At 36.6% G+C, this 25,763-nt stretch overlaps 1 protein-coding gene across 2 annotated transcripts in view; it reads left to right on the top strand.

Moving 5' to 3' along the window:
* LOC115215598 (protein YIPF1) overlaps positions 1 to 25,763 on the top strand; it is a 38,395-nt gene that overhangs the window by 5,495 nt on the left and 7,137 nt on the right. The window contains exons 2-8 of one of the 2 annotated variants that reach the window (XM_036505730.1): positions 12,487 to 12,523; positions 16,104 to 16,228; positions 18,119 to 18,287; positions 19,908 to 20,021; positions 20,793 to 20,947; positions 22,613 to 22,758; positions 22,834 to 23,048. In XM_036505730.1, the coding sequence (XP_036361623.1) occupies positions 12,487 to 12,523; positions 16,104 to 16,228; positions 18,119 to 18,287; positions 19,908 to 20,021; positions 20,793 to 20,947; positions 22,613 to 22,758; positions 22,834 to 23,023 (936 nt within the window). In that variant the 3' untranslated portion in view covers positions 23,024 to 23,048. Of the gene's footprint in view, positions 1 to 12,486; positions 12,524 to 16,103; positions 16,229 to 18,118; positions 18,288 to 19,907; positions 20,022 to 20,792; positions 20,948 to 22,612; positions 22,759 to 22,833; positions 23,049 to 25,763 lie in introns of those variants that run through there. The other variant, XM_036505731.1, reaches the window with a different exon arrangement.

Here is a 25,763-nt window from a genome sequence, read left to right on the forward strand (position 1 = left end):
ATATTCTTACTCTTTTACTTGTTTCAGTCATTTGAATTTTGCCATGCTGGAGCACTGCCTTTAGTCAAGCAAATCAACTCCAGGACTTATTCTTTGTGAATGTAGTACTTATTCTATCGTTCTTTTTTGTCGAACCGCTAAGTTACAGGGACGTAAACACACCAGCATCAGTTGTCAAGCGATGTTGGGGGGACAAACATATATATATACATATATATGATGGCCTTCTTTCAGTTCCCATCTACTAAATCCCCTCACAAGGTTTTGGTCGGCTCGAGGCTATAGTAGAAGACACTTGCCCAAGTGGGACTGAACCCAGAACCATGTAGGTAAGCAAACTATTTACCATACAGCAGATCATCATCATCGTTTAACGTCCGTTTTCCATGCTAGCATGAATTGGATGGTTCGACCGGGGTCTGGGAAGCCAGGAGGCTGCACCAGGCCCAGTCTGATCTGGCAGTGTTTCTACAGCTGGATGCTCTTCCTAACGCCAACCACTCTGTGAGAGTAGTGGGTGCTTTTTACATGCCACCGGCACAGATCATCATCATCATCATCATCATCATCGTTTAACGTCCGCTTTCCATGCTAGCATGGGTTGGACAGTTTGACTGGGGTCTGGGAAGCCAGGAGGCTGCACCAGGCCCAGTCTGATCTGGCAGTGTTTCTACAGCTGGATGCCCTTCCTAACGCCAACCACTCTGTGAGTGTAGCGGATGCTTCTTATGTGCCAGGCGAGGCTGGTAACGGCCACAATCAGTTGGTGCTTTTTACGTGCCACCGACACGGAGGCCAGTCGGGGTGGCGCTGGCAACAGCCATGTTCGGATGGTTCTTTTACGTGCCACCGGCACTGGTATCACGACTACAATTTCCATTGATTTTTGAGTGATTTCGATTTCGATTCTGATTTCACTTGCCTCAACAGGTCTTCGCAAGCAAAGTTTTGAGTCCCAAGAAGGAAAGGTATGCATAAGTGGGCTGGCTACATCCCAAGTAGAGCCCACAGGTTACGGCCTATATATATATATATATATATATATATATATATATGTGTGTGTGTGTGTGTGTGTGTGTGTGTGTGTGTGTGTATATATATATGGCAGGCTTCCACACAATTTCCATCTGCCAAATAATAGCTTCAGATTTTAGGGTCCCCATTTATGAAGCGTAGGTTGTGATAGGAAAAATAAAAGCATTGTGTTGCCTAACTTTGAGCCATTGATTGATACATGACTCTTCCAGGTAGCATTTTTTAACTCTCCAAATGCCAAAGACTCTAGTGTAATGCATATATTTACCATATTCTGATCCTTCTGGTGTTATACTACACAGAAACTTCCAGTGTAAACATTTCCATGCCAGGGGACAGGATTTCGCACATTGAATTGAAAGGCTCACTCTTAATAATGTGATATAACTATTAGTATTGCTAATATCAGGGATGCAACAAAGGTTTGATGAATATTAGTGGGACTGGAATATAATTCTATTTAGATAGATCGACAGAAAAACAACAAAAGATTTAGATAATTAATAATTAAATATAAAGTGTGTGAGTTAGTGAGTATATGTGTGTGTGTGTGTGTGTATGTATGTATGTATGTGTGTGTGTCTGTCTGTCAATCAATTAATCAATCAACCAGAGAATAATCCTCAAAAGGTAGAGATGTGGTTGTGTGGTAAGAAGTTTGTTTCCCAGCCACATGGTTCCAGTTTCAGTTCCACTGCATGGAACCTTGGGCAAGTGTCTTCTACTATAGCCTTGGGCTAACCGAAGCCTTGTGAGTGGATTTGATAAAAGGGGTCTGTCGTGTATATATGTATGTACATGTGTGTGTGTGTGTGTGTGTTTGTTTGTTTACTCCTCACCACTGCTTAACAACCAGTTTTAGTGTATTTATATGCCTATAACTTAGCAGTTTGGCATTAGAGACCAATAGAATAATTACCAGGTTTAAAAGAGTAAATATTGGTGTCGATTCATTTGACTCAAATTTTTCAAGACAATGCCCCCAGCATGGCCGCAGTCTAATGGCTGAAACAAGTAAAAGAAGTTATGTAAAATGGATGTCTACAAACTTATTTATCAGATAATTAAAATAAAATATAATTAGAAAACAGTATATTTCTGGGGATAATCCTCAGAAGTTACATAAAATCAATGTCTCCGATCTTATTTATTCAATCTGACTTTTTCATTAAAAATCAGTTTCATTCGTTTTTATCTGCAATCAATCTTGTTTCTCCCTCAGCTATTCCCCTTGTAATAGAAATACACCAAATCAGAAACTAGTACATGGAAGATTCATGAATTTATAAGCTTTGGTTATATCAACAAATGCTCCATAAACTCTATGATGCAGATGGTAGTTAGTTAACATGCTAATGTTGAATATATTAGTATCGTAATAGGTAGCATTTTAGCCAATAACATTTCATTAGTTTATTGAATTTCACTGCAAAATAAGAACATGCTTTACTCTTCTTCAATGGGAATCGGCAACACACACCAGCTGGATTTCGAAGACCTATTTTGATCAATAGCTGTTGTTTGAAGTTGGTATTTGCTATGTAGTTGTTAGATCATATTGATATTAAAATTCAAAGTACATTTTAGTGAATCCAACTGTTGAAAAGCAAATATAGAATCTATGTTGATTATGTACTTTGATTATTGTAATTTCATTATTGCAAACAAATCCTTGTTTTTAAAGTAAATTCTATTGTTTTGGCTACATCACCTGATTATACCTGAATGTTTTTGTCTTTTTAACTGTTGCTCATTTGTGTGCAGATACTTTATGCTATGAAGGAGGGTGATCAATATTTAATAATAATAATGAAATTATTGTATACAGTGCTCAGGTGCACCACAACTTGTCAGAAAGTGCATATAGAGTATATGCAGTAATGTACAAATGCCTGGAAAGCGAACAATGTATGAATCAGATACACGCTTGTGTGTGTATGGAGAGGAGAAAGATCAGGTGTAGTGTTGGCGAATCTCAGAAAGCATGGAAGTTTTGAAGGATGCAGTGCTCTGACAACTAACAACTGATGCCGGCAGTTTGTTCCATGCTTCAGCAACTCTCAGCGTGAAAAAATGTTTCCTAAAGTCATGGGAGCTGTGCTGTTTTCTGACTTAGTAAATATGTCCACGGGTGTTAGACGGGTGGAGTTTGAAAAGGTGCTCAGAGTTATTGTTTGTAAGATGGTTGATAATTTTATGGGTGTCTGCCAAGTCAGCTGCCAGACGTCGGAGTTTCAATGTGTCCATGCCCTGGGAAGTAAGGCGTTCAGGATATGGCAAATGCTTGATGGAGGGTATTCTTTTGGTTGCACATCGCTGAACCGCTTCCAGACGATTGATATCCTGGGCAAGAGAGGGGTTCCAGACCGGTGATGCAAATTCCAGGTGAGGTCTTACTATAGCTATATAAAGCCGCAGATAGATAGCCGGAGAGCGGCTCACAAAGGATTTGGTGAGTGATGCCAAGACACCCTCAGCCTTCTTAACAATTTTAGCGATGTGTTTTGTCCAATGCAAATCACTGTCGACAATAACACCCAGGTCACGTTCACATGAAGACTTTTTGAGATTAGTGTTGTGGAGGGAATAGGTGGATGCTGGGTTTCTCCTCCCAAAATGCATGGTGGTACATTTGTCCACAGCCAGCTTGAGTTGCCAGTCCATGATCCACTGCTGCATTGTGTCCAGGTCTGCTTGCAATAGAGATCCATAGTGTACAGGATCTGACCTCTTTATTTCGAGGTACAGCTTGACGTCATCTGCATATTTCAGCACTGTGGCATTCTTTAAGTTGGCATCTATGTCATTAACATATGCAACAAATAAAAGGGGGCCAAGAACAGATCCCTGTGGTACACCAGATGTCATCTCATAGGGTGAAGAGTACTGTCCTAGATCTATGACAACCTCTTTTCGGCCGAAAATAAAGGACTTTAACCAGTTATAGAGTTCGTCTCTTACACCCAACGCAGAAAGCTTCACCATAAGGCTTTTGTGTGGCACAGAGTTAAAAGCCTTAGCAGAGTCCAGGTAAACAACATCCACCCAGGATCCGCGATCAGTGATTTGGGTAACGTCTTCAAGAAACTCGATGAGTTGATTACAGCAGCTGGAGTTAGGAATAAATCCAAATTAGGTTTTGCTTACTTATCTTAAATATTGATATATTACCTTGGATCTCTGCCTTTACCTTTAAATACTTAAGATGTATATATAAGCATTTTTGGACATATGGATTATTTTATAATTCAATTCTCTATTTCTGAGATGAATTGTATTATGTATACTGTTTATGTTAGTCTGATGGGTGTACTCATCTTGATTGTTGCTTTCACTACATTTCGGCTGTGTATGCTCCAGCCTTCTTTGGGTATCTTGTGCTCAGTTGTTGTATCAGAATTTTGAACCTAATCCTTTATTTGATCGATGAGGGTACACTATTCTCATTCAGTTCCCTGTGTTTTGTGACTTTTTTTTTTTTTTCCATCTGTTGATTTTTATGAATTACCTTAGTGCCTTGCAACTGCACTGCATTAATCAACGTTTTTACCTACTCTGCTATGTCTGTAAGAATGAGAACAAGGCACCCCTGTGGATCAAATAAAGGGTTAGGTTCTGAATTCCAATAGAACAGCTGAGTTGAATGACTGACACCTGAAGAAGGTTGGAGTATACAACAGCCAGAACATAGTGAAAGCAACAATCAAGATGGAGACACTAGTCTGACTAACATAAACAGTGTACATAGTATTTTATAATTGGGAAATCATGGCTCCTGTTGCTGCTTCATGACAAAAGACAGAAGTATTTTATTGGATTACAAGAAAGAATCATTAAAAGATCTGTTTAAATATATCAATAGATTAAAAAAATAAAAAGATTATAGGCATAGGTGTGGTTGTGTGGTAAGAAGCTTGCTTCCCAACCACATTGTTCCAGGTTCAGTCTCACTGTGTGGCACTTTGAGCAAGTGTCTTCTACTATAGTCTCAAAGCCTTGTGAGTGGATTTGGTTGACGGAAACTGAAAAAAGCCCATCATATATATATATATATATATATATATATGAGCTGGTGGTGCTTAAGAGATCACATATATATATGTATGTATGTATGTATGTATGTATGTATATATATATATATATATTTATGTATGTATGTATGTATATATATATATATATATGTATGTATGTATGTATATATATATATATATATATATATATTATGTATGTATGTATGTATATATATATATATATATATTTATGTATGTATGTATATATATATATATATGTATTTATGTATGTATGTATGTATATATATATATAATATATATATATATATATATGTATGTATATATATATCTATATGTGCGTGTCTGTGTTTGTATCCCAGTACTGGTTGATAACTGGTGTTGGTGTGTTTATGTCCCTGTAACTTAGCAGTTTGGCAAAAGAGACCAATAGAATAAATGCCAGGCTTAAGAATAAGTACTAGGCTTGATTCATTTGATTAAAAATTCTTCAAGGCAGTGCCCCAGCATGGCCGTAGTCTAATGATTGAAACAAGTAAAAGATTCTTTGGGCGGTTGTCCCCTGCTTCTTTCTAAAGCCAAAATGGTGGACTGATAGATCAGCCCAGTCTTCTTGCAGGGATTAATTTTATTTTTTTATCCATTTCATTTATCAAAAAGTATTGTTCCATTGTTCTCAATTAATCAATTAAAAGATTTACTCCTCGTTAGATTGAATGTCAATCTGTTACAGGTTTTAAAATTCATAAAATGAAATTGTGTGCCATGAAGATAGGTAAACTCCGTCTTTTTCGGTAGTGCCCTTCTTTAGAAACATCACGGGTCTTGTTTTGAAGAAAAAGGTTTCGGTCCAGTGTTACAAATGAATTCAATCTTTGTCGGTTATACTGCAAAAGCTTACAAGGGTTTGCTGTACAGCTGCATTGAGCCTTTAAAAATAAAATGTTTTTGCTAAGACACAGACAGCATAGTAAGGGTAGATCAGAATAATTGACATAACCCTTCTTCTGGCCCTCTACAATTCCCAGTTATATATCATATGTTTATATTAATATGAATGCACACATAAGTTACAGTTTATCAATACATGAGGGGGTGCCCTAAAGAAACTGGAGTTTTGCAATATCATATTATTCACTTAGTTTTACATGTTTACACTTTGGTCACCTTCAAAGAATTCTCCATTTGAAGCAATACATCAGGCTAGATATGTTTTCCACTGTTCAAAGCAGTCCTGGAACTCTTGCAAAGTGATGCCTTTTAATGCCTCCATTGTTTCCTTCTTCACCTCTTCCACATCTGCAAATTCCATAGCACCAGCTTTCATCACCAGTGATGACCTTCAAAAGAAGGTCCAGATCAACTTCCAACTGCTCTTTCAGTTCACAACACACATTCAGTTGTGACTGCTTTTGATCTTCCTTGAGAAAGCGAGGCATGAATTTTTCTGCAACTCTTTTCATTCGCAATTCCTCGCTCAAAATTCGTCAATTGTTCAGTGACAGTCCTCCAAGATCAGTTCATGAATTTTCATTCATTTGGGAGGTCAACGGTCATCCTGAATGAGGTTAGTTTTCAAGCAACAAGTGACCATGGAAACCACTCATAAACTTGTATTTTGCTCACGGCAGTGTCCTTGTAAGCTGTTTGAAGCATAACAGCTGTTTCAGCCACTGTTTTCCCCAGCAGAAAACAGAATTTCATGGAAGCATGCTGTTCCTTCATTTCAGTCATCACAAAAATTGACAATCAGGGGAGAAGCACTGCAAAACAAAGATGCACCACATGGCACTACGACCTCACTTGACGATGCCAGTCAGCAGACTGATGCCTGAGGGTTGCATCAAGTGGCTTCTAGTGGCGGAAACCTGAACAACAATGGGTTTGTCCCACAGAGAATGTTTCTGGCTACTTTTGAGTACCCCCTTGTACTATTATTATTTCTTTGTTGGTGTTTATTTGCCTGTTATGTTTCATTATATTTCCCTAATTGGACACTCTTCTTCCGAAATACAGATCCTAGTGTATGTAGAAAGCATTTTGAAAGACCATTGGTTTCTTCTTTCTTAATATTGTTTGGAAACAGGAGAATGGCCATACAAAACTTTCTATTCTGGCTATATATTGAACAGCATTAGGTCATTGATGCATCCATAAAGATTTTGTAGAATGTATTTAGAGTGTATCAGCCTGGTGGCTACCATCCTTTACCAAACTATATTAATTGTAGCTCACTTTGTTTTAAGTACTGGAAAATATAGAACATCTCTAGTTTCCTTGGATTCTGCTGTATTAACAGTAGGATTTGAATCACTCAACAATTATTCAATGCTCCAGCTGTTTACTCTGGAAAGCTTTCCCAACTCATAGTATCTATTAGTTATTTACACTAGGCTTGAAAGAGTTTTAAGAATCTAGATTATGAATAGAGTACAATGCTAGGGACAAGCTATATACAGTTAATTGTTAATTCAGTAACCTAATACACTGTCAACTTGACTAGCCACAATTCTGAATTGTTAGAGAGTTTTAGATGATGATAACAGTTTATAACTTCACATTACTTTCATTGCTTCATTGATGTAACAAAGAATTGTCAAGTTTGATCTTTTATCATTAAATGGAGGGGATAATTGTCATTATGATTATCTTATTGAATGACTGCTGCCTTCTTTCTGTGCTAATATAACTGCAAGTCTTTCACAACAAAGTAATATTTCAGGCTCATTAATATTGATAATACTGGTTGAGCATTCAAGCTACTGCAGAATTAACTCTCAGACACCTGAGATTTCCGTGGTTCAAATCTCATTTTAAGTTGACATTATTTTTTTTATACTCCACCAAACCAAAAGACTATTGTCAGAATCACCAAGAATGAAAAATATCAACCCAGGAGGAAAGCAAGAAGCTAATCAGATGTTTAGTGGCTTGAAACTTAATCATACAGCTCCTTTAAATTAAACGAAACTCTGCAATAAATCTAGATAAAAGAGTATTGGATGCTTTTACTATACTGTAACTTCTTTGAAGTTAAAATAGACATCTAGCTAACCGTTAAAAGTTTTTTTTTATGTCGTTAATATAAATAAAAACATTTCTTTGTTGTGTTTAAAACATCAGACTATATGATTAAGATGATGCAATGCTCATTACCCTAATGAACTTACACTAACTAAGCACTGTGTAATGGTTTTAAGTAAAACAGACAACCACAATATTTTCTCACTTCATTCATTCAAGCAGAAAATAAGACACTGTTCTCATTTTACAGTTGTTAGCATTTATTCAGCTGTCAAACGATGCATTTAAAATTCACATAAAGATGATCAAATTTGCAGCAACATCCCATTAGCATGGAGCAGGTTGCTATAAAACCTGTAAGCAAAAAAAAAAGGAAGAAAAGAAAATTAGAAAAAGTAGCCATACAAGATCCTGTCAGTTCTCAAATAATCAATAGTTAAGGAAGATACTAATTGACAAGGTTGCATAGAATGTTTTGGTTAATTGTTTCCATTGATAGAGCAACTAACAGGAACTAGATAAGTAGGCCACCTGTTTGTTAGACATAAGGAATCTGCTATTTGAACCTCAACATGGTATTTTGTAAATTAATCTACATTAATTTTATTTTCATTGACGGGTTATTGTTTGTTTGTTTTTTCTTAATGAAAATATCTCAGTAATTGTACTCCTTTTTGGCAAATTATTGTTTTGTTATGGGTGAATTTTGTTTTTGTTCTTAATAATCATTAATCAATATTTAACAATTATGTTTGATATAGTGTGCACCAACCATGAAAGTAATTCTTGAAGTACAAACCTAATATATAAGTGCAAGCATCAAAGCTTATTCTTGATAAAAATCAATAAAATTTCCAATAAATCAGCTGAGAATTCAAACCTACCATTTGTTCTCAAAGAGTTCCAAATAGATTTTGATAAGTGAGTGAGAGAGAGGGAGGCAGGAGAGAGTAATTGAAAGTTGTCTCTATTGATTTGTCTATTTGCTTGCAAACTGATGTGACAATTAGTGAGAACAAGTTGATTCAAACATCTATACCTACTGATTAACTGATAAGTTCAAGGTGTAATCTACTAATCTGTTGCTGCCATTTTAGAACAATAAAAATGGGTTGTTGAAAAGAGAGAGAGAGAGAGATTACTAAGTCAGTTGAATATAGAGTCAAAATCACAAAAGTCAGATAGCTACAAAATGCATTGTGTGTGTGTGTGTATGTATGTAAAGAAGGCTGTTGTTCTTTAGTTAAGAGTCACTAAAATGTAATCACATTGGGTCACCCATTAATGTTATGACAATAATTGAGTGAGAAATGATTGAGTGAAGAACAATTAACTAATTATGAAGATGGCCATTTATTTAACATGAGTTACGATATTAGTCGTTAGAATATAAAATAAATGATGTCACGTCGTTGTGTATACACATTGTTTGTAAATGCACTAAAATATTTCTTGTGGATCCATAATTCATTCTGTGTGGGGAACTAGCTTCATCTCTGGGCTACTAGAGAGAGAGAGAGAGAGAGGGAGACAGTGTGAAAGTACCATTAAAAGTGAAGAGAGTGGTAAGTCGGTTCTCGTGGATCATGCTTGACTAGAAATTAGCTGATGCTTCTTGTTTGGAGCCATCTCTTCCAAATAGATGGACTTAACATTTCACTGGGTATTTATAAGTTTGGCAATTAAAGTAGATCAACCTAAAACAATAGATTTCTCCAGAATTATCTTTTCTGACCCTTCCACGACGGGAGAAGTTCTCAGAGATTAACTCATTCACATTAATATCTCAGTGCAGAGAGGAGAAAACAAAAGACCAGAAATTTGTTTGATAATTAATAAAAATGTGGATTCGGTTTCGAATCCCCTTAGCTATACTGTAGCTGGTCGCAAAATATGTATGTATACACACACTTATACAAACACACAGAAGGACTACAAAAAGTATGTTGCAAGATAGGGCAAAGCTGCCAAAATGGGGGATTTCAAGAGGGATAGCTTCTCAGGATTCAAGGGACCTATGAGATCTTTTATTTTTTTTTCTGGGTTGGGTCTGTCACATATTTATGCCTCTTTAGATTTTGGAACACTGTACTTCGTATAGGTCAAATGTGTCTGTGTTCTATTCATAGTTTGTACTTTGCTCAGATGTCTTAGAGAGCATGGGATAATTAAAAGCTTGAAGGGATTTAAATTGCTTGATGAGAGGAACTTAGTGGAACATTAATAAGTGTAGCAGTTTTGATTTTTGACTTGAGGTAAAAGTTGGTTTGAGTTTTGGCTCAACCTTGAAATACACTTCAATACATCAACTATGATTTAACCACCAGCCAGAGGTGGTGGTGGTGGTGGGGTGGATTTGGTTCAGGCCAGTTGATATCAAAGATTTATCTTTGCCTTACACAAAAAGAAAAGGAAAATGAAATATTCAGGGATGGTTCAACGTAACCAAGATGTGGAATTATTTGAAAAACCCGTAACGGTTAGCACAAAAAAGAGCATCTAGTTCCAAGAAGTCTCATCCAGTCCATGAATAAAGTAACATGAAAATGACAACAATGATGATGAGGATGAGAGTAAGAAAGCAAAGCTAAATACTGAAAGCAGCATTACAATCCCAGTTCTCTTCTACCTCAGCTGAATCCAAGATCTTTTTCTAGATTTGAGACAAGGCCAAGTTTTCTGCTTTTTATTAACCCTTCAGGGATGAAAGGTAAATTCTACCTCAGCAGGATTTGAACCCAGAACATTAAGTGACAAATGTTTTAAGTATTAAATTAGATGAGGAGAGACATTTATAGAATACTGACTTCATAAAATAAGGGTCTCTTGCTTTTTGACATGCCTGAGGAATAGAAAGTAAAACCAATCTTTGTCAAATATGAACATAGAATATAAAAATAAATGTTATAATACATTTACTCTAGTTTTCTACCATTTCATTCCCCTTCAACAGCAGAATGTCATTAATAGAGGAGTTCTTTTGTTGTGTTGTCTTTCATATTCTGAGCGCCTTGTTTCCCTGGGCATGGATTCACTGAAGCTCCGGCGTCTAGCGACGGACTTGGTAAACACCCACAAGGTTATCAACCACCTCACCAACAACAACACTGAACACCTTTTTGATCTCCATGTGTCTAACACACGTGGACATGCCTACAAAGTCAGAAAACAACACAGCTCCCATGACTTTCGGAAACATTTTTTCACGCTCAGAGTTGCTGAAGCATGGAATAAACTGCCTGCGTCAGTTGTTGACTGCCATGACACTGCATCCTTTAAGGCCCTCATGCTTTCCGAAATCCGCTGAAACTACACCTGATTATATATACACTTTAGATGAGTTGTAGTGCACCTGAGCACTGTACACAATTATTATTATTATTATTATTATTATTATTATTATTATTATTATAGTGGAATTCAGGTTTGACAACTCTTCCCATAAGTTTATTTGGTATTTTAGAAGGCTCATTTGAAACTCTGTTTGTGTACATGTGTGTATACGCATGAACAAAACCTGGTTTATTTGAGATCATAATCACTACAAATGCTAGATCTTTCAAATGTTAGTGGCTGTCTTTGTTAGCAACCCCAAACACTATCCCTTTTTTTTCCAGGACCAGAATATCCTTGAGTCCTGACCAATTTGCTGACTCTCTACAATGCAACACTACCCCTTATTTGGGACAGTGCTGTTGATACACAAACGTCCTAGATTGTCTTCAAAAGAAGGCCATTTCATTGATTGACAAAGAGTCTCTAATACACTATAACCTCTTGTCCACAGACTTGCTGTCTCCTCTCTCTCTACTGCTTCCAGTACTAGTATGGTAGCTCTACTTTTCCCCATTTAATTAGCTGGACACATCTTCCTTTCATTACCTCTGTGTCTCCCCTCCCCTCAAGCTCTACACTAGTTACAATACTCAATCCTTACTCCTTAGAACAGTGGTTCTCATATGTAGCCCATATGATCCTTGTGGGGTCCCATATAAGATTTTGTTATCAGTAAAATTGGTCATGCTTCAAGACAATCAATTTTAACAATTTTTTATAGACAATTCCTAATAATATTTGATAATAAAAATATGATTGGATTTTTTAAAACATGGAAGTCTTGCAGAGTAAAATAGGAATAAATAAGGTCTACAGGTAAAAAAAAAAAGAATGGTTGAGAACCACTGCTTTAGAAGAGAACCACCTCCCTGTTCATCTACATTTTCTCTGCAATCATAAACTTACCGATGTTTAAGCTAAACATAAACATTGATGTCAATAGTTTTGCAGAGTCTGTGATGGTTATATGGATTCTAAACCCTTCCTCCACAAAAACAGCTCTTGAATGAAATTAAAAATTCTAATTGTTGATAATAACTTGTAATTTTCTTTTAATTTCTAGAGAAAGAAAACTGCTGAAGATGAACTGCAATTCCATGGTAAACGAATATTTTCATTTATGCCACAATATTATGTTTTTATGATCTGTTCCTGCTGCAGTTCTCATAGATTTACTTTTTCAGTTCATTGCTTCACGTCTGTTTTAATACTTACTTCACACTTTATTAAAATGATACCTTATTAACTTCTAAATATAATCAATGATAATCTTTATATCCAACTTCACACGGATGCCTTGCTAGAACATCAAATACTGCATTATTAGCTTTGAGAGACCCTCCCGTTTAGGTGCTTGGAGCTGCAACATCAGCATCTGAAAAGATGCTGAAACGTTATATAGCATAGCAGTGAGATCTGACTGGCATAAGATGACAACTGAGGATGTCCAGTAGAGAGAAATCATGTGATATGAGAATTCCAGTGCCCATCACAGATGAATTTCATTTGCTACAATCTTCTATGTGTGTGTTTTTATGTATCAAGTGCCTAAATGAGAGGATCTCCCAAGGTTAATAATGCAGTTTTCAGTGTTCTAACAAAGTATCCATGTCAAGTCAGAGATATTAATACTGCTTCTGTCTAATAATAATCTAATAATAATGAATGATATTGATTGTTCTGTTTTATATGGATTTCAAAATAAATTCCAAACCCATGCTCAGAATTTGTCAAAGCATGGAATAAACTACCCGTGTCCATCATTAACTGTCAGGAAACTGCAATGTTTAATGAGTTTATTATACATTCCATTTCTTAACATGATTTCCATGGCTGGATGCTCTTCCTATCAATATATGTGTGTGTAGGAGAGAGAGAAAGTTTATTTGTGACTTAGGAAAGTGTCCTTGACTATATAGCATTGGACCAAATGAGTGAATTTGGTTGACAGAAACTAAAAGGAGCCTGTTATATATACTTGTGTGTGTGTGTGTGTGTCTGGTTGAGAGAGTTCCTGTTTCCCTTGTGCCTACTGGATTGTAATCAACGGCTTCCTGATGGTGCCATTTGTTTGCAGTCCACCATGAAAATATGTTGCATGGTCTTTGTAAACAAAAGGCTCGTTCATATGATGTCACTTGGTTCCATTCTCTGCATGTCCAGGTTGTTTGTTGTTCAACAGACTGGAAGTTTATCACCCCATTTGGAAATGATGTGGTTGTTCCAACGTACATCCGACCCATGCAAGTACTTAAAAGTAGATGTTAAAACAATGAGGCAGAGGACGATGATGACCATAATGTTTCCTGTCCTGGACCATGGTTTCATTGGATTAGGCTTTTACATGCATAGGTTGCTCATACTTTTCTTTTACTAACTTAGCAAGTTTGACAGGCAAAATTGCCCATCAGGGTTTGAATCAAAATATATAATGTAATTTTTTATTATAGTAGTTGTTGTTGTTGTTGTTAAGGCAGCAAACTAGCAGAATCATTAGCACGCCCAACGAAATACTTAGCAATATCATCATCAACATCATCACTATTCCATACTGAACTGCACAACAGACCTTCCTTGAATAGTTGTGCATCTATTTTTTTTTTCTTCAAGCCAAAGTTGCTAGCCTCTTACTCAATCGTTCTTCATTTCTGGAGAAAAAGATGTTATCAGATGTCTCTCATAACCTTTTTCCTGGAACATTATAGCCCTTTCAGAGAGAAAGATGTCCACCAGAACTTGACTGGTATGTTATTGAGAGGATGCAAAGCAATGCTGACCTTGATGGGATTTGAACTCAGAACACAGGGAGCCAGAGCAAATACCACAAATCATTCTATCCAATACTCTATCAACTCTACCAATAATGTAAATATATGTCTAGTTAGCTATTGTCTGCATCATCATCATGGCCCAGTGTAATACAATGCATTTATAATATATTTTCTCTCTCATGGTGGCCACCCACTTGTGAGCAAGAAAGGCTATTGCTGACCTTTAGGAACATTGTGCGAAATGGAGCTGCTCAGACACCCATGCAGCAACCGAATCCTCTCACTGTCTTGGGCGACAAGGAGACAACTTTATATCTAGCATGGGCCGCCTGTTTGCAGGTCACTGAGTACATGCTTCCAACCTGTCAGGTCTGCATGCTTCACCACCCTCCCATCGCCACAGGACTTCTGAATAAAAATAAAATAAATATATACTAAAAATAGGGATACATATATACTGAAAATAAATAAATATATACTAAAAACAAACATACATATATTTACTGAAAATTTTATATATATATATATATATAGTGGGGTGGAAAAAAGCACAACATATTGAGCAGAGGTCAGCAATGCCTGTGCAGAGTGTTAGGTCCAATAAGGCTTGCATGACACCTCATAGACCCTCTCCACTCTATTGACATTATCTTCTCCCCCCCCCCTCTCTCTCTATATATATATATTAAGGGCATTACTACACTTTAATGCCTCACGCTACGAGAGACTCTTAAAGTTAAAACTACCATAATAAATACAGTGTACCGAATGAAAAGGAACGCAACCCTTGAAGTGAGTCACTTAAAAACAGATCCAGCCGCATATCATATGATTTCATAATCAGTGCACAAAATGCACTTTTTAATCTTCAGTGGAGGCATAATCAAGACACATAAAAATGAACAAAATAATCAATATACCAGATGCCCATTCATCAAAGAGGATTCAGCTGTCTGATCAACTGAATTACCTGCTCTTGAATTAATGTGTAAGTGACTGAGTATTCCTTACATGTACTCTTAACATAATTCTTTGGTAGAATCAATTTGATATAGTGTGGCTGGGCCATATCTTTTGAATTACTGGTACAGTTCATCTGATAAGCTTCTTATATGGTTTCCATCCACTCAGTTCTACTCACAATGACATGTGCCTGAGAAGCCATGTGATGGGATTGAACCTTGGACTTTGTGGTAACAAAAGAAACTTGTTAACCATCCAGCCATACTGCACTTACTCTCACTCTCTCTCTCTCTCTCACTCTCTGTTTCTCTCTCTCTCTAGATGCAACCTGGCTTGTTGGAAACCTATGACCTACAACATTATTGATCACTAATACATGATGTTAATAAAAAGAATTACTTTCTGGGTTTATTATTGTCTTATTTGTTCCTCTGATACAATGATCTGAGGATTGCATATATTTAGGAACTTTTAAACCTTGAAAAAAAGGGCTAAAGAAGAGTATGTTTAAAAACAAAGGACAAGAAATTAATTTGAGATTATTCTGAGACGCATATTCTGACTCGTGAGCACTTTTGCTTAATTAACTTCCTAAATTCTTCTCCAATAGAAAAAAACTGCAGTTGCTTTGCCATATTTTTTTAATATATATTTATTCAGTATTTGGTTAATCTAACTCAATCAGCTGCAAAATTTCTGAGATTCTTTTGTAGAAGTGGATTATTCCATACCAATCATGAGATTCCTCTGCTGTCTGCTTTCACCAATTTATGGAATTGTTCTTGTTGCCATTGTCTTTCCAATTATTTGAGTTCTTCATATTTCTTTTTTCTTACTCTTTACATTCGAGAGGTCTGCTTGCTCTCATGCCACTTCATTTTATACTTGTCTTCATTTTTGATTTTTCATTTTTATGCCACATCCTCTATGATTCACCATTTTTCAGATATTGATCATAATCTGTCAGGGTCAAGGAAAGATGACATAGATATGGACAAAGCGCAGACACACACATTTTCCAACTTTCCTCATTCTGCAGAATCTGATGAAGAAGAAGGAGATAAAACTGAGGTGTATAATTTATTTCGTTTTTGTATTTGATTTTGTTAGATTCATGATGTGAATACATATGTTGAAACAAATTTTGTTGTATCTAGGGAGGGTCATTATGCCAATAATAAACACACACATTGGTTCAATTTCACTTTATTATTTGTTAATTGGTTAGCTATTAACCAGTTTACTATCAATTCTTTGATTGATTATTCAGTTATGCTTGTCAAAGTCTTTTTGTCATCATTTGTGAACTCTTCAATGACACGCCATCTCTAAACCAGGTCAGCTTTAAGTCTTACAAAATTATTATTTTTATTGAAACCAGGCCAGCTTGTTTTTCTCTTTGTGGCAGGGAGTATATTAAAATATGGGAAGTTATGTATGCATGTGTTTTTTAATGCCTAAGTTTCAATTTGCATAATGTATATTGAGTAGTTTCCCCAAATTTGGCAACTTTACTACTGATGTGCCTATGCAACCTTGCCTTTTTGTGGCTCCACTTTTCTGTATGTACTTACATGTACTTTTGACTGTCATTGCTTGCTTTCCACCCCCATTTTTATCCTTTCCTGATGAGTTGTAATGCACCTGAGCACTGTGTACAATAAACTTATTAATATCAAGGAAAGAGTTCCATTTTCCACTAAAATGAAATGGAAAAAATGTTGTTATACAAAATTACACATTCAGTGAGAGCTTTTGATATACCTCCACACTTTTCCTATATATTCCACACGTTTTATGCTAGTGTATATTTGTCATCGACTCATATAATATTAATTTTAGAAAATTAACCCTAACCCTAACCCTACCACATTTCTGTTGAAATATACTGCTTTTGTTTCAATTAGTTTTGCAACCCTCTCTTCTAAAATGTGAATAGCTATGTTACCCTTCTACATCAAGAAACCTGTTCTACTCTGGCTCCTTCTCATACTTTAACCCCTCATCATGTAGCATAAAATTGCTTCTCTTGGGGTTCAGTCTTATAAGCTACATGCTAGTGCTGGTGGCATGAAAAAAAGAACCTTGTCTATGCTCTAAAGTGGTTGAGATTAGGAAGGCCATCAAGCCATATACACACAGATATCGATGATAGTCAAAGTAGACAGTAGTAGGTGGTGTATGATGCAGTCTTTAGATCTGTTAAACCCTATCAAATTGTCCAACCTATGCTAGCATGTCTGATAAGGGTGTCTGCTTGGTGCTACAGACTGGGATTGTTATTTGTGATTGTTAGTGGGACCTGAAGTGTAATGTGACTGTTGTTCTTAGGATTGATAATGCTGTTAATAATTGTTGTTTGTTTTGTGGTATATGTGATTTGCAAGAAATTGCTACAAAATCTTTCACAAATACTACCATACCATCTTTAAAATGGTTAAACATACAGGGTAGAGTATAATGCTCTTGTTGATTATGATGGTAAAATGTGACTGCAACATTCATTTAGTGTTTCAACCACAGAGCTGGTAACAGGATATGAACCACTGGACCAATAACCTCCTAATTTAGCAACCTATACCTATTAAAACATACAAACATTTATCCATAAAATGTTTGTTAATTAATCTATTACTTAAATTGATATCATAGTATGAAAATATATATATATATATATATATATATTGGGCAATGGTTACCAAAAGAAAACAGCATAGGAGGGGAAAGTCTTAACAAATGTTGTAATTAGTTTAAGACTTAAAATGAGGGGAAGGAGTCTTGATGTTTCAGACACTAATCCTTCATCAAAAGAAATAAGAAAGAAAATGAGAAAAGGTGGTTGAAAGACAAAAAAAAAAGTGTGGTCTGTGTGTGTGTAGGGTTGATGTTTTTCTGTCCGTTTGTCTGTTTGTCTTCTCATTGGAATATCATATGATAATAGCTGTTTCAAACTACTTTCAGCTGCTGAAAGATGAAAAGCGACTTTATCCGTTTTGGAAGTTTGATTATTATCAACAGTTTTTTGATGTGGATTCCAACCAAGTGTTTTGGCGTATCATGGGATCTATGACGCCAAATCCAAGAAGAAACTTTTTAAAATCTCAGATTCGGCCAAATCCTGATTTGTATGGTATGTTATTAAGTTTTTTCCTCTTTACAATTTCTTGTATTTTATTAAACAAATTTTTTAATTAGTAAATTTTATTTTCTAATATTTCTAATAAATGGTTAATTTTAAAGTATTCCCAACCAATTTCCACTCTTGTTCTCCTTCTTGTTAACCAATCCTAAGTTTGCTGAACCATAATCTTATTCTGACATACATGTATTTCTGTTTAAGATTCCTGTCTTTGTATAGTAGAACAACCACTCTTATTTTACTGCTAAAATAACATACCACGGAGGAGTATTTTCCCCATTTTCTGGAGTGAGATGTTGTGGTTAAGCCTCATTTAATAGCAATACCATCATGTGGCTTTTGGATGCATTTAATGGAATTCACTCTGTTTGTAAACATTTGACACACACACTTGGTTCGCGTTTTTCTAACAGACAATAAACTGCAGACGTCCCACATGATAGCATAAGAAGGGCCTACAAAGATCATGAGGACTGACCTCTTACATTCACTAATTTACAAAAAAAGATTTCAAATATTTGGAGTGTTTTTTTACATTTTTATTTAAATATTTGAAAGCAGTTTTGAATGTTAGTTTTATTCAAAATCAAGTAAATATTACATTGTTATAGGTATAATGCTTTTGTTTGCAGATAATCTATACTACCTATTCAAGTATGTTGTTAATCATAACTTGATAATCATTAGAATAACAGCAAGATGTCTAAATAGATATGTCAGTCTAACCCTTTGTAGTAATATGTAGATAATGCATTGTTAACGAGGTCTAAAAAGACTGAAACATGTAACATTTGTCTGTGAATTAGGATTTAATTCTGGAGTTATCTCCCTTCCTCTTCTTGAATAGAATGAGTCATTCATGATAATGATTTTTTTAAATCATTACTTGGAGTGTCTTTCTAATAAATTAAAATTGTTTTGGCTTACCACACAAAATGTGTTAGAGACTACTTGCTATTATTAATTTTTAGATGCTGCAGCCATCCTTGTATATCTCTTCCCAGCATCCATTACAGTAATTTTTTTAAATATTGCACTACCTGTTTATAGCTCAGGTGTTCGAATCTACTGCAGGCATTTTGTAGTGTTTCTAGACAGAGCATATTATTCTACATTGCCTCAGTTCAGTTAGCTGTCATGATTTGATACAAGAGCATTTGTTAATGCTTCCTGTGAAAGATTGCATCATATTTAGACTGAGATTTATTACTTACTATACTTAATGCCATAAGCTCTGAGGTAAGCATTGGTTTTTAAAATCCCTCTCACATTAGAAAGCATCTATGTTTTATGTTAGATTACAGGTCTACAGAAACATCAACATACACCTCACCACTAACACTGCTTCTCATCCCAAATAGTTCACTCACTTCAGTTAGATCTATGGAACATTTTGGCTCAGCTGCAAAAGCTGGGAGAACTTCCTAACAGTAGGTGACATGTTTTAGGAATTTGATACAGAAAATTCTATTCAAATTAAGGTGTATTTACAATGTCTTACCAAAATCTCGGACATTCTTTGCCCTAGCTATATGTTGACTGAATCACAAAAATGGAATTAATGGTTTTTTTTATGAGAGTAATATGTTTTGTTTTCCTTCACCTTTCCAGGTCCATTTTGGATATGTACAACTTTAGTATTCACCACTGCAATTGCTGGTAATCTTGCTAATTATTTTCAATCGAAAGGACAAAATTACCATTGGCAATATGATTTCCACAAAGGTATTTCATAATTATTTGTTTTCAGTTTTAAGTATTGTCTTTTGGTAAATTCTGAACTTTTTAACTATTTCTTTGACTTCCACAGCCAGTAATGGGTTTGAAACCTGAGCCATGGAGTTGCTTTATCCCTTTCTTAGCAAACTTAGATTTCTTTGCTGTAACATGTTATTTGTTACTTGAGGTTTCAAAGTGAGGAAACATAAAATTAATGCCAAGCATGGCCGTGTAGTTAAGAAGCTCACTTTGCAACCATGGGGTTTTGGGTTCAATCCTACTTCCTCCTACTGGCCAATTCTGCCTAAAATCTTTATCTAATCACCCCCATAACGAGACCTCACTCACACACACACACACACACACTCTCTCTCTCTCACTCTCTCTCAAAATCTATTCTTCTCACTTTCCTCTGCTTCTATTTTGCTCTCAACTGCTGGCCTTCAGAAATTCAAACAACTTATAAGTTTAATGTTTTATGAAATCTAGTTTGCTGTTTGTGCTTTCAAACAGAGAAAGGTAGAGTTGGCTTGTCTCCTACAAAATTGGCCACCACTACTTTGTGTAATGGTAAAGAACAGAACTTAATTGCTTTATAGTCTTATTATCTAATTTTATCTCCCATATTTCTTAGTTCAGATCCTCCCATGTCCAGAATTGCTGTTTATAATTGAATCATTTGAATTAACTACAAAAAGAAATGCTTTGAAAACACAAGAAAATGTCAACATGAGAAGTGCAGAGGAAAGTAAAGTTTCTTTTTGTTTCTTATTTCAGTGACTTTTGCTGCAACTGCAATCTTTAGTTATTGGTGGATAATCCCAACAATGTTATTTGGATTATTATGGTGGAGAGGAAGTAGTGCTGGCTACAGTTTCCTGGAAATGATCAGTGTTTATGGATATTCGTTGGCTATTTACATACCTATTTCCGTAAGTGACATAAACTTCCCATTGCAAACAGACCACTTCTCTCAAAATGTATGAGTTGCATTATGACTTCTTTTCTTCTATTTTAGTACCATTCTTAAAGTAGTGCCAATGCTCTTATCTACCTTTAACCCTTTCGTTACTGTATTTATTCTGGGATACTCTGTCTTTCTCTCAATTACTTTAAATATAACGAAGAATTTAGTAAAATTCAGCTAATGTTAGGAACATAAATTGTGACTAAGGTTTGGTGGAAGATTTTAATTCAAAACTTATGGAAACAAAACATTTGTACTCAGAGCCTGAGATGGTTTCAGCCAGGTTGGTAACAAAAGGGTTAAGTAGCATGTGGTTTCTCTTGACCATGCAGAAAGTTGTAAATATGTTTAACTTATAGCTGTTGCTATGTCTACAACTCAGTTAACCCCCTTGTCACTATATTTCTGTTGAAATACGCTGTCTCTTGTTTTATTTAATCTTGAAAATAATGAAGAATTTAATAAAACAACTGTCATCATTAAGCTGATATTTGGAACAAATTAATGTAAAACTTTAATGGAAGTTCAATGCAGATCACTTTAACCCTTTAGTGTTCAGATTATTCTGTCAAATGTGATATTTATTTATTTATATTGTTTTGAATTAATCATGCATTATCTTGTAATTTAGAGATTTCAGTGATGCTATTTTTTAGTTTTAGAATGACATGGTAGGGCTGAGGTGAGAGGCGAGAGCTGGTCAGTTTCAATATAAAACAGGTTAAATATTTTGGCCGGATATGGCCAGTTTGAATGCCAAAGGGTTAAAACAGGGAGATTGCATTATAGAACCAGAAGTCGTTTCAGGTGGGTCGTTAACCTTTTAGCATTCAGATTATTCTGTCAAGTGTCATGCTTCTTCATTCACATTGCTTTTAATTAATCATGCATTATTTTGTAGCTTCGAAATTATAATGATGTGGTTGTATATTTTATAATGACATTGAAAGTTAGATGTGATAGGCTGGTTCTGGCCAGTTTGAAAATAAAACAAGCAGAATACTTGGGCTGGATACGGCCAGTTTAAATGCTAAAGGGTTAAATGAGCAGCAGCAAGCATTGCAATAGAAATAGGGTTTTATTTGCCTTTTTTGGTTCATACAGTTATCCTTGCTGAATGATAATAGGATGCTTTGACAGGATCCAACATGCCTGAAGACTGCATCATATTGCAATGTCTGCTTTGACGGAGATCCTATGGCTGGATACCCTTCTGTACTGGGTACTTTTTTCATGGCACCAGCTCTAGTGAGGTGACCCTGCAACTGAGTAGAGCTACAGTAGAGGGAGAGAGAGTAAGAGGTGACTTTATGTTATGGGATGAGGGGTTTAAAGTGTGACAGAAGAGACTTCTTGCTATGGAGGAGCTACAGAGCTGCTCGCATTATAGAAGAGAGGATGGAAATAGCCAAGGGGAAACTGGAAAGATATAAAAATGGTTGTGGTAATAAAAATGGGCCTTCAAAGTAGAAGGTTAGTAGAAGTGGGTGGGGACGAGAGAACAGGCAGTGTGGGTGGTTAGAGATTATAAGAGTGTAGGAATTGATTTTCTTGATTCCAAATTGCTTTTGTATTTCCTTTATTATAATTATGTACTTGAATTTATTGAGTTTTTTTTTGTCTTTTCCAGATACTTTGGGTTGTACAAATAAACTGGTTTCAGTGGTTATTGGTAATCATTGGTGCTTCCCTGTCTGGAGGGGTGTTACTCTTCACTTTCTGGCCTGCTGTTAGAGAAGATGAGAAAAAGGTAAACGATACAGTTTTGCTGATTAAATTTTGTAAACCTTTTAATGCATTTATAAAACAGATACATTTATCATCATCATCATCATCACCATCATCATTTAACAGCTGTCTTCCTTACTGTCCTGAGTTGGATGGTTCAATAGGATCTGACAAGGCACAAGACTGCATCATGTTCCGATGTCTGCTTTGGCATGGTTTCTATGGCCGGATGCCCTTCGTAATACCAGCTACTTTACAGAGTGCACTCAGTGCCTTTTTTGAGGCACCAGCACTAATGACAGCTTACTTGTAGCTTGCAAAATTAAGGGCCTAAAGTGGCTCCTATAACTGAGGCAAGAGAGAGAGAGAGAGAGTGAGGATTTTAAGCAGGGTGGTAAGGGAGGGTAAAGATGACAGGAACAGATTTACAGTTACAACAGGGAGGTAGTGGAGGGTGGACACTAACTGGGAGAGGGAGTACAGCAGGGAACAGAGAGAAGGGAAGAGATTTGTGTCAAGGGGCATTAAGAAAAATGCCAGGCAGGACAGAGTGAGAAGGTGATAAGGTGGTTTGAGTAGGGTAAGCTCTAGGGCTATCTTGCATTATAAGGGTGAATATGGAAGGAAGGTGTGATGGAAAGGGGGTAGTAAGGGAGAAAGTTCTAGTATTGGATTTAGATATAAATCATTTGAATTTACACAAATTTTAAAATCATAAACATGTAGTACTATGACCATCACTTGGATGATGGTTCTAGGCTTTCAAAGACATGACATCATCATCATCATCATCATCATTTAACATCCATTTTCCATGCTGGCATAGGTTGGACAGTTTGACTGATAACTGGTAAACCAGGGTGCTGCTCCAGCTTCCTATCTGATTTGGCAAGGTTTCTACAGCTGGATGCCCTTCCTAATGCCAACCACTCCAAGAGTGTGGTGGGTGTTTTTTACATGCCATTGACCTGACACCAGCATCAGCCATGACTCTGGTCTCACTTGGTTTGACAGGTCTACACAAGCATGATATATTGTCAAAGGTCTCGGTCACCTGTCACTGCCTCCATGAGGCTCAACGCTTGAACGGTGCTTTTTATGTGCTGCCAGTCAGATAGGACTGGCATCAGCCACCACTATGATCTCAGTTGGCTCAACAGGTCTTCACAGGCACAGCATATCACCCAACGTTTGAACGGTGCTTTTAACAAACCAATCACGTGACACTGCCATCAGCCACAACTACGGTCTCACTTGGATCGACAGGTCTTCTCAAGCATGGCATATCGCCAAAGGTCTCAGTTGCTTGTCTTTGCTTTCATAAGGCCCAACATTTAGAGATCATGTTTCACCACCTCATCCCATGTCTTCCTGAGTCTACCTCTTCCACAGGTCCCCTCCACCATTAGAGTGCAACACTTCTTCTCACAGCTGTCCTCGTCCATATGCATTGCATGACTATGCCAGCGCAGTCGTCTCTCTTGCACACCACATCTGATGCCTCTTATACCCAACTGTTCTCTCAGGATGCTTACACTCTGTCATGCATGGACACTGACACTGTACATCCAACAAAGCATACTAGCTTCATTTCTTTCAAGCCTACGCATGTCCTCTTTGGTCACAGTCCATGTTTCACTGCTGTGTAGCACGGCTGTTTGCACACAGGCATCATACAGTCTACCTTTCACTCTGAGCAAGAGGCCCTTTGTTACCAGCAGAAGTAGGAGCTCTCTGAACTTTGCCCCAGCATATTCTTATTCTAGCAGCCATGCTCTTGGAGCATCCACCTCAGCTACTGACTTGGTCACCTAGGAGTAAAAAATTCTTTACATGAGGATGACATAGTAGCATGCACCCTGCTTTCACTAGGTGCCCATGTTGTCATGAGTGAACATAGACATCCTCTCTGTCCTCCTATCCTTGGCCCAGTAGAACAGTGGGAAAGAGAGAGGGATACATCAGTGCTTGGTTGTTACTTATTCCAGTTGAGCTGACTGGAATAACATAAAAATGAACTTCTTGCTCAAAGATACATTGCACTACCCAATTCAGGAATCAAACCCACAACTTTATGATTACAGACCCAACAACCTAAGTTGTAGGTCACATGACTTCACTGTGAGTGTGTGTGATTTTCTTCATATGTAGCATAGAATTATTTTTTATATTTCAAATATATGCAGAATACAAAAATAACCATGTTTTGGAACTCGGAGGAGCCCCAACATGACATTCCTGCTTGTCTACTCTCTTTTTCTGCAAAAAACCCTACATTAATTAAAAAATTCCTTGAAGTATTAAGACAATGGAAACAGCCCAGAATACAGGACAAGCATTGAAGTTTTCCATCAATTGCTAACCAAATCACTTGATTTTGGCAGACTTTTACTCACAGCATTATAGGTTCTAAAATTATTAACAATATTCAGTTCTGCTTTTAGAACTGGATTGCCCAAGCGGATAAAAGAATGGTAAAGTTCGTAATATTGATTTCCACCTTCATTATGTATTTTCAGTTTTTCCCATGCACTTATTATAATTTTCAATCAAGGTACAGGTGTGGCTGTGTGATAAAGAGTTTACTTCCCAACCACATGGTCTTGGATTCAGTCCCACTGTGTGGCACCTTGGACATGTGTCTTCTATTGTAGTTCCAGACTGGCCAAAGCCTTGTGAGGGGATTTGGTTGGTGGAAACTGGAAAAAGCCCATCATATCTATGTGTATGTATGTTTGTATAGGCATAGGAGTGGCTGTGTGTTAAGTAGCTTGCTTACCAACCACCTGGTTCCGGGGTTCAGTCCCACTGTGTGACACCTTGGGCTAGTGTCTTCTACTATAGCCTCAAGCCGATCAAAGCCTTGTGAGTGGATTTGGTAGGCAGAAACTGAAAGAAGCCCATCGTATATATATATATATGTATGTATGTGTATGTGTGTCTGTGTTTGTCCCCCCAACATCACTTGATAACCGATGCTGGTGTGTTTACATCCTTGTAACTTAGTGGTTCAGCAAAAGAGACCAATAGAATAAGTACTAGGCTTACAAAGA

This window comes from Octopus sinensis, linkage group LG9 (assembly GCF_006345805.1).
Source record: "Octopus sinensis linkage group LG9, ASM634580v1, whole genome shotgun sequence".
NCBI classification, from domain to species: Eukaryota; Metazoa; Mollusca; class Cephalopoda; order Octopoda; family Octopodidae; genus Octopus; species Octopus sinensis.